The following is a 9,412-nucleotide window of genomic DNA, read 5'->3' on the forward strand; positions in this document are numbered from 1 at the left end:
TCCCAACAGAAGAAATCCTAAAATTGGGACTGTGGTTCTTGCTCATAAGATTGCCTGTGTCACTAATAGAAGCCTGGAGAACCAGGATTCCCTTCAGATCTCCAGGGCAACAGGCCAGGTGACCAACTAGTAGGGTCACTGTTGGAAGCGGAAATGTTGCTATGACAACTGAAACCTTGGTGACTGAACCAAACAGCCTGCTCAGTCTCCCAAGACCATATCAAGCAAGTTTGTAGACATGTCTACAGAAAAGGTGACAAAGGTAGAAGAGGTATGCACAGTTGGAAGGAGGGGTCAGATTGAAGGGGATTTCCCTTAAGGTTTGTGAGAGAGGCCCTTGATGTAACAGGGATGGGAGACTCTGTCTGGCACATACTAGGTATTCAAGTATTTATGCCATACCAAACCCTACCTATTCTCTTCGATCCATTCTGAAAAGAGCAGAGCTTTCTTCCCACCTCCCTTAGGAAACTGATCCTTCTCAAAAGAAAGATCTGTGTGTCCCCCACTAGGGGTGAGGTACTGGAGATAAAGACATCATCATAACTGCCTTTTCTTGCAGAGTTTTCAAAGGTCCCTGGGACTTAACAAGATGGTTGACAGGTAATCTCTGCTTCTATTTTTTCCCTTACCCTTCAGCTTGACCTTATTACCCTCCTGTCCTTGAGCCACCTCTCAGCTCTGCTTCATCTTGCTAGGGGCTCATCAATAAGGAAAGCAGGTATGGGGGGTGCCAGAAGCAGCTCTGTTCTCACTAGCAGAGATCAGCTTCCTAGTGCCTGCAGTGCTCGCTAGGTTAGGCTGTATAGACAATGGTTTTTATTGCCCTTTGCCTACCATTCTCTAAAGGAAAATTGGAGCAAGTAGTTGTTGCCTGGCATTGTACTAATCGTGTGGTAGGGATGCAGTATTTGTTGAATGAATGAGAAAACTCAAAAAAACAGGCTCTATATTTCCTTTACCTGGGGTTAAGATTTTATTTATTTTAGAGAGAGGGGAAGGGAGGGAGGAAGAGACGGAGAGAAACATCAATGTGTGGTTGCTCTTGCATGCCCCCCAACTGCGGACCTGGCCTGCAACCCCGGTGTGTGCCTTGACTGGGAATTGAGCCGGTGACCCTTTGGTTTGCAGGCCCACATTCAATCCACTGAGCTACACTAGCCAGGGCCCTGGAGAAGCTTTTTATAATACACATATTTAGGTCTTAACTCAGAAGATTCTCACTAAAATGATCCAGGATTAGATAGGATAAGTCTTTTTTAAGGTTTCACAGGTATACCCAGAGATAGCAAGGATTTGAGGTAACAAGGATGCATATAATTTTAGTGGGATTTGAGTTTGAGGTAGCCTTTTCTACAAAGGCAGTTTGGTAAAATTGATCGATTTCAATTTCATACATCCTTTGAACTGACAACTCCTAGGAATTTACCTTATATATACCTTCAGAAGCACTAGAATGTACATACACAAGCATATAACAGCACTGTTTATAAAAGTGAAAAAGCTAAAAATCACCCAACTAATATTATGATACAAAAATACTAGGCACCTTTAAATAGAATGAAGGAAATCTCTGTGCTGATATGAAAAGTCCAACTTGTTAAGCAATACTGCTTATATAAATACAATTTTATGTAAAAAGATACTTGCTGGTATATGAAAAAAACTTCCTAGAGATACACACACATGAAGCTGGTAACTGAGAAGGACTAGAGCAGAAGAATGAAGCTTTCACTTTTTATTTTATTTCTGTATGGATTTAATTTCCTTCTACTCTGTAAAAAATACTTGATTTTAAAAAACTCCACGGGGTTATCTGAGCAGAGGATACACACTGTATGATATATATGTATATTCCTTTTATGTATTAAAAACCTCAACAAATCATTCCAAAATGTGTCTAGCCAGGGTTGAGAATCAACTATATGATGGGAGGAATTAATCCTTAGATTGGATTTGATACCCAGGTCTGCCATTAAATGACCCTAGGCAATTCACCTGAACTTTAGTTTCCTTGTCCGTATAAAGCAAAAATTAGTATCTGTGACACATGGTTATGATGATGATTAAAGGACATAACGTACCTGATACTAGGTTTTAAGCCAGTTCTAGTTACCTTTTCAAGGAGTTTGCAGTCTTCTGACTCTTACTTCTGACTCTTTCTGGTGACAGGGTTTTTGTCTCCACTCCTAACTAATCAATTTAACCCGTACTGCTATACCTGAGGCAGGTGGCGAAATTCACATACTCACTGTCTGTGGCAGATGACATTGAGCCAGAGAAGAAACCCTTATGCCACCCTAAGGATGAGGGATATCATGGTACAGGAGCTGGCACTGGCAAACAAGCAACTTCTGATGGTGAGTTCTAGCAAGGGTGACCTTAAGTCTCATCCACTATTGTTCTGTGCCTATGCCCATTGGGATTCCCAAGCCCTTAGTCTCTGCCATTACTTACCCATTGTATTTTCCACTAAGGTTTTCACTTTTACACCAGAGCATTAACTCTTTAATTCTAAATGCCTAAATTCTCTTTTGTTAAGAGACTCTTTGCATTCAACTGAGGATGGAACATTATAAAGTTCCAAAGTTCAGTCTAGCCCTCATCTTGGTGAGATTCTGGGGTCTTCAATTGCTGTCATATCACCATCTTTGCATCCCAAGTGCTTGGCAGAGTTCCTGGTTAATGGTATGTTCTCAGCAAATGTTTGCTGAGCATGGGGCTTTGCCCCTGGAGAAAAATTGGCTTCCCCTCCAATGGTTTTGCCTCTTAGCTGCCTTTCTTTATGTCACAGCTAAGTGCAGATCCAAGAGAACATGATAGAATGATGGGAAAACAACCTGGGAAAGAGAATGAGAAAGGGGGAAGGGGAGGAAATAGAGGGCAAATATCACACTCTTTTCTGCCCTCCCCGCCAGGTCCGGCAGGCTGCTCTGCACCAACTGTTTGAAAAGGAGCATCAGCAGTACCAGCAGGAACTAAATCAGATGGGAAAAGCTTTTTATGTGGAGAGACTCTGATGCCATCCGAAACACTGACCTTCCATTTTCATCATGCGGAGTAACCTACCCTTCTTGAGCCCTTACCACCTGGAACTTCCTTTCTAAAACACACCTGGAGCTAGTCACATGCCCACTCACACCTCTCAAACCCTGGTGATATTTGGAAAACAATCTATAAAACTGGTAAAAACAAGAGTGACACCTTGTGGTCAGAATGAGATATGCAGTGTTGATGTAAGTGTGAGGCGGGGAGGTGGAGAGATGGACAATGGGAGAGAATCCTGATTTGATTTAACAAATAAAGTTAGCTCTTAAACGCTTGCAGAAGTATCCAACCCACGGCCCACCATAGCTATGAATGCAGCCCAACACAAAATCGTAAATTTACTTAAAACATTAGGAGATCTTTCTGTGATTACATGTTGCAGTGTATTTAACGTGTGGCCCAAGACAACTCTTACTCCGGTGGGGCTGAGATGCCAGAAGGCCGGACGCGCCTGTAAGGTTCATACTTAGACCACTTGACTCATTCTAGCAGCCCTAAATCTTGATGTATTTCAAGAGTTCTCATTCACTGTTGCCATAGTCTTAAATATCTAACCTGAATTTGGTCACCACCTCTCAGATCTCAACTAAACTGATTTTTTTCTGTACACTTGGACAAATAACTCCGAATGTAGCTATCAACTTACAGGCACTGTGGTGCTTGAGTGTCAGAAGGCCTGGGTTTTAGGTTTTGAGCCAGGCAGTTATTGTGGGATCTTGGGATAACTCTGTTTCCTCTGAGCCTGAATTCACACCTCTGCAAAATGACAGGGTTCCAATCTCAAATGCCTTCAGGAATCAGGCAGGTAATATAACAGATGTAAGGAAATAAGTGGTTGTGGAATTTATAGGGACTGGAAAGAGCATTAAATCTAAAGACATGCAAAATTTGAAAAATACTGAAAAGTACTGCATGTATGTGTGTGTGTGTGTATGCCACAAAGTACCTTATTTTACATACAAATGTATGTAAAGAGACACTTTACATTCAACTGACATCCCAAACCAGAGAAACATCCCCACTCCCCCCACCACTAAATAAAATAAAACTCCCATTTCCCACCCCTCCCCTTTGGGAACCATTAGCTTGTTCCTTATATCTATGGAAAGACCCCCATTTTGCAGTCAGTAGCAGTTGCCTCAGCACATCATCGCTCTGATGTAATCACTCAAAGGCTTTTCCTGTTCTCTCACCTTACCATCTACATCCAAATTGGTCACTGGTCCTTTCACATTGATCTTTTCCTGCCCTCAACTTGTGGCTATGTCTTCACTGCAAAACTCACACTTTTTCTTCCCTTTTTCCCACAAGTCTGTCTCCATCCCTCAATATATATTTTTCATGTCAACTTAGAGCTGCTCCTTCCTGCTCCCTACACACCCTACTGATGAGCACAGAGAAGCAGCAGGGTACAGGGGGAAGAACACGGGTTGGAAGTCACGTATGGATTCAAAGTCTAGCTTCCCCTAATTGTTGTCACCATTTGTAAGTTAATTCTCTGAGCCTCAATTTCCTCTTGTGAAAATGGGGACAATATCCATCTTATAGGACATTAAGAGGATTAAATAAGATAATGTATGTGGAGAGCAAGCCCAGTACTTGGCACACAGTAAGTATGCTCCCTTTTCCCTCTCAGGAGATTCCCTGTGACCCAGGCATACCACAGTTCCCATGTTAGTCCCTTTACGCAGCTCAAATGAAATTCTCCATTCTATGCCTGCCCCCATCTCTGTCCTATATATCCATTCATTCATCCTCTAGCCCCCATCAGCCCTGTTTCCCAAGCCCTCTTATCTATAGTCAATAACTACTCATGAGGTCTTACACCAAGCACAGGCTGGTGCGAAGGCAGGCGTTGAACAAGTAATGACAGGTATGAGTTGTTTTATAGGGGATGGAACCACATGCGTGGGGCCTGGATTCAAAGCACAAACCTGAGACAAGTCTCCAGTTTCTTCTGCCTGTCCCCCTGCCCTTGATTCCTGGCAGGTCCATCTTGCCTTCACTTTTCATCATCTCTCAAATCTCTCCCAGCTGCCCTCTGTCTCGTACACACCTGCAACATGGCCTGGCGTTAGAAGAGGCTTTAACATAACACATCTGGGTTTGAATCTTGGCTCTGTCACTTATTGCCTGTGTGGCCTTAAGCAAATTGCTTTAACTTTCTGGGTCACAGAAGTAATGCCTACCTTTTCGGGTTGCTTGTGGAGATTAAATAAAGTATTTAGCAGAGGGGTGGTGCATACTGTCCAATAAATGGTAACCCAAAATGACATTTTCTTGTTGAAGGGGACCAAAGTTTTGCCACTCAAAATGTGTCTTGGGATTTTGACTGTATGCTGATCATTATGAAACAAAATACTCAGAAAGAACCTTTGACCCTCCTCCTTTCCTGCCTAAGAGATTCGGATGGAAAAGCTGCTCTCAGAAGGAAATCTTAGCATATGTTCCTTAGCATTAGATAGGAAGGATCCAGAGGCCTGTTGCCTAGATTCCCCTGTGTAAAATCAATATCCCAGTGTGTTCCACTCTTCTCATCCACCTGTAAATTGCCCGTTTTTCCCACATGAAATCCCAGACCCCTGCTCCCTTTTCTCCTTTGTCCAGAATGGCATATAAGCCCCAACTGCCCAGTGTGTTTCTTGTCTCATTCTTATGGCACTCCCCAGCATGTGCATTTGTATAATAAACTTTGGACATTTTTTCCTGTTAACCTGTCTCTGTCAATTTATCAGCTCAGCTAGACTTAGAAGGTAAGAGGGAAATTACTTTTTTAAACCTCATCCTACCCCATGGTGAGTTTTCCTTTTTATTTCTTCTCCATTAATGGCTACCCCTCATCTCCCACCATACTTCCTCACCGACCCCTTTTTATTTCTATTTCCTGTGTTCATTTGGACCCACAGAATACCCCACCCTCTCTGCCTTGACCTTGGCCTCTCTCCCCAGGGCTTGTCAGTGCCAGGCTGGCTCTAGTATTGGCAGGCTGGCCCCCTACAGAGCCCATGGCCTCTGATCCTCTCTGCTCTGTCTGTTCTCATCACATCAGCTGAGTAGTTCACCCCATCATACCCATCCACTCGCTGTTCCCTCTGTGATTGGTGCCTTACCCAGCTCCTCTCGTTCAGAATGGCCTGGTCTTGTTTGAAATAGCTGCATAGATGGTAACTCCCAGGAGAGCTAGGAAGCTTTCATCAGAGGCCATCTGCTGTTTCTGCCTAGTTATGCCATCCAGAGTCTCCTTTTAAGAGAGCTGTTACTCTCCTACATCAATATTCCTGTCTCTACTTCTGTTCTCCTAGTGTTCCAAACACTGAAGTCCTTTCAATTCCTGCTAGTCCTTTTCCCAACCTCTCCCTTCAGCCTCTGGCTCTCCAGGATGGTTAAAGGTTCCCAGAGAAGAGAACTACAACTTAAGGAGTAAGGGTAAAAAGGAAGATCAGGAAAGTAACAATTACAACCCCCCACTGAGAGCCATAAAGGAGCCAGGACATTAGACAACACCATGGGTGCCTACCTTGGGGCTTATATCTCCATTTGTTAGTCTTCGCCTGGAAGGCAACAGCCACACAACAGGAATTGACTGGGGCTTGGGACAAGCTATTGATCTACATCAAGGGCACCTTGGAATTGGGGTGTGTGTGTGTGTGTGTGTGTGTGTGTGTGTGTGTGTGTGTGGAGGGAGGAGGGTGTTCAGACTAATGGGAACAAGGACTCATGGAACAGGCCTGGGGGCTAAAGCAGAGCATCCTCCTCCCACACCCAGACTCCACCCAAGTCCCCCAGCGCAGCTATAACTTGGGCTCCTCCCTGCCACAGTAGAAAGAAGCATCTGCGTGCCACATGACATTCAACAGACCTGATTCTCTTCAGAAGAAAGATCTCCCAGAAAGTAAATAGGCTGGAAGACCCTTAGAGAACCCAACCCAGGAGTTGTAAAAAGCCTCAGAAGAGGAGAGTCCTAAGGATTGCAGGTTGCTTCCTGACAGAGGGGGTTTCCTTCCTTACCTTTGCTCTTCCAAAGTCTTAGTTTCAATTAGCCAGGCAGAGGAGACCGTAAATCTTCTTTGGAGCCCAGGCTGGAGCCTGCCAGTAAGACAGGTCACTCTTCTCTTCTGGACATCCAAGGGTGACTTTAAGGAGGATGCCTGGAGGACATGGGGAGAAGGTGAGAAGGGACGAAATGATGGGAAGAAACAGCCAAGCATTCTAGAAGTTTCTCACTTTTACAGCTACTCGTTTGTAGTACTGAAGAGCAGAAAGGTTCCAGGACGATGTCCACTGGAAGGTCCTCAGCTATCTTGTGGAAGTGATTTGGAAAGGTTAGGAGTTCTGCTGGAAGGATAAAGTGGGATGTGCAAGCCCCCAATTGCCCCACCCCCAAAAAGCCCCAGGACAGCTGGAAGGGAGTTAAAGAGAGCAGGTGGCAAGGCTGACAAGGAGCTGCTGACACTCCTGATCCTCTGTGTGCTGGGGCCGTGACATCAAGGGGAGAAACTCTGAGTGGGAGCTTTTGGGAAGGATAAGTGCCCGGATGTGGAGCCCTGCCAAATCTCCTTCCTGGTTTAGGCCAACGTGATCTAGCAAAGGCCAGGCACTGGTAAGACAGGAGCTGAGACAGGGATGGCATGAAGGTCAGATGAGTAAGAACGGGCTGTCTTGGGAGGCAAAGGGGAGTCAGTGCCCTTCCCCAAGGAGATGGCCCTCATTTAGCCATGCTTGGTTCCTGGGGTCTCTTCTCTGTCCTTCCTTTGCAGTGGGGAAGAGGCAGATGACCACTAAAGCTCTCCTGCCTGTTTCTGTGTGATATGTTTGATATTGGGTTGTTTGACAGGAACCAACTAAATGTCAAACATATTCTTACAGCAGTGGGCAATTTGGCATCATACTCTCTTCTACCTCTGGGGCTTCTATCTTTTTTACCAAACCTCTTCTCTCCAGGACTCCTTTGGGAACAGCCTACATGGATTTCAGTCTTAAGCTGGAGGGCTGGTGTGATAGCAGGAGAGAGCTGGCATTTATCTGAGTATCAAATCTTCCTATATCTTGCCCTGGCTGGTGTGGCTTAGTGGACTGAGTGCCGGCCAGTGAGCCAAAGGGTCGCCAGTTTGATTCCCAGTCAGGGCACATGCCTGGGTTGCAGGCCAGGTCCCCAGTAGGCAGGGGGTGTGAGAGGCAACCACACATTGATGATTCTCTCCCTCTCTTTCTTCCTCCCTTCCCCTCTCTCTAAAATTAAATAAAATCTTTAAGAAGAAAAATCTTCCTATATCTTTCCCTTGTACCAAAAGTGATATATCTCTGATCTTCCCCTGTACTTGTGTTTTCCTCCTCTTTATTCAGTGTCTAACCCCCCACCTCTTTGTTACCCACCACTTCCTGAACCTGGGACTATCTTGCTCCTTAGTCCCACAATAGGAGTCTTTGGTTTCTCTTTCCTTCAAGAGTCAGACGATGGTGGCCTATCTGCCAACTACCTCTATTGACTGGAAGCTCTGAAGAGTGGACTCCAGTTTTGCCTTCTGTCTCAGTTTCCCCCATTGCTGTGGCTTAGTGTTAACACTACCCATCTATCCGTGACATAATGACAAATTAGAGCACTTACATTCTTCCCTCATAGCTCTGGTCACCTTGAAGAGTGTCTCCCTCTCCCCTGGCATATTCTCAGATTGCATGGTGCCAGTATGCTGCAATCAACTGCCACCTGTCAATAACAAGGCTCCAAGTGGAAGAATGAGCATGGCCTGGAACTGAGCTGGGGAGAACAGAACTGGTAATGATGATTAGGATGATGAGTGTGTGCGGGGTTGGGGTGGAGGATATGAAGGGAGCAGAGGGTGAGAAGAGTAGGGAGTGATACAGATCTTGGTCTGTGTGAGTATCACCATTCTATTTAAAGATCACTATGGGGAAAGAGGACATGATCCTATCTGGATTACTCTGACCCTGCCCTGATTCTCTCTGCCACCCCACCTGAAGCTCTGGGATGATGGCCTTCCAGATCTCCACCCTGCCCTGTTACTCCTCCCCTGTGGCTCTTAAGGGGGAGGAACATGTCTCCCTGCCAATTAAAGACTCTCAAAATAACACAGTAATTTGATCTGGGGGATCTGGGGAAATTGTCAAGGATCATGAGTGATCTCCCCTTTCACTATTGCTCAAGCTTCCTGAATACCAGGAATCAAAAGGTAAAACCCAACCAATGGAGTTTGATCAGATCCAACAGTCCAGGTGAGGGTAAGAGGAAATTGAAAAGCAACTAGGACCCTCTGAGTGAAAACTACCATTCTGGAATTGCCAAAGTACTCTCCTCTCTTTCAGTGTTCTCCCCTCCCCTCTCCCTGCTCTTTTAAAACACCCATAG

General features: G+C 45.1%; 1 protein-coding gene across 1 annotated transcript; it reads left to right on the forward strand.

Annotated features, from left to right (window-relative positions):
- The first annotated feature begins 20 nt into the window (after positions 1 to 20).
- Positions 21 to 3,762, forward strand: CFAP141 (cilia and flagella associated protein 141). The gene is made up of 4 exons (XM_024573463.4): positions 21 to 271; positions 563 to 603; positions 2,231 to 2,360; positions 2,919 to 3,762. The coding sequence occupies exons 1-4, from the start codon at positions 239 to 241 to the stop codon at positions 3,018 to 3,020; spliced, it is 306 nt and encodes a 101-aa protein (XP_024429231.1). The 5' UTR covers positions 21 to 238; the 3' UTR covers positions 3,021 to 3,762.
- Positions 3,763 to 9,412: the final 5,650 nt, after the last annotated feature.

Source organism: Desmodus rotundus, chromosome 12 (genome assembly GCF_022682495.2).
Source record: "Desmodus rotundus isolate HL8 chromosome 12, HLdesRot8A.1, whole genome shotgun sequence".
Taxonomy (NCBI): Eukaryota; Metazoa; Chordata; class Mammalia; order Chiroptera; family Phyllostomidae; genus Desmodus; species Desmodus rotundus.

Coding starts and splice junctions, on each gene's coding strand:
- CFAP141 (XM_024573463.4), top strand. CDS start 239: ATGTCTACAGAAAAGGTGACAAAGGTAGAAGAG. Junction 604..2,230: donor CTTAACAAGATGGTTGACAG/GTAATCTCTGCT, acceptor TACCTGAGGCAG/GTGGCGAAATTCACATACTC. Junction 2,361..2,918: donor CAAACAAGCAACTTCTGATG/GTGAGTTCTAGC, acceptor CCTCCCCGCCAG/GTCCGGCAGGCTGCTCTGCA.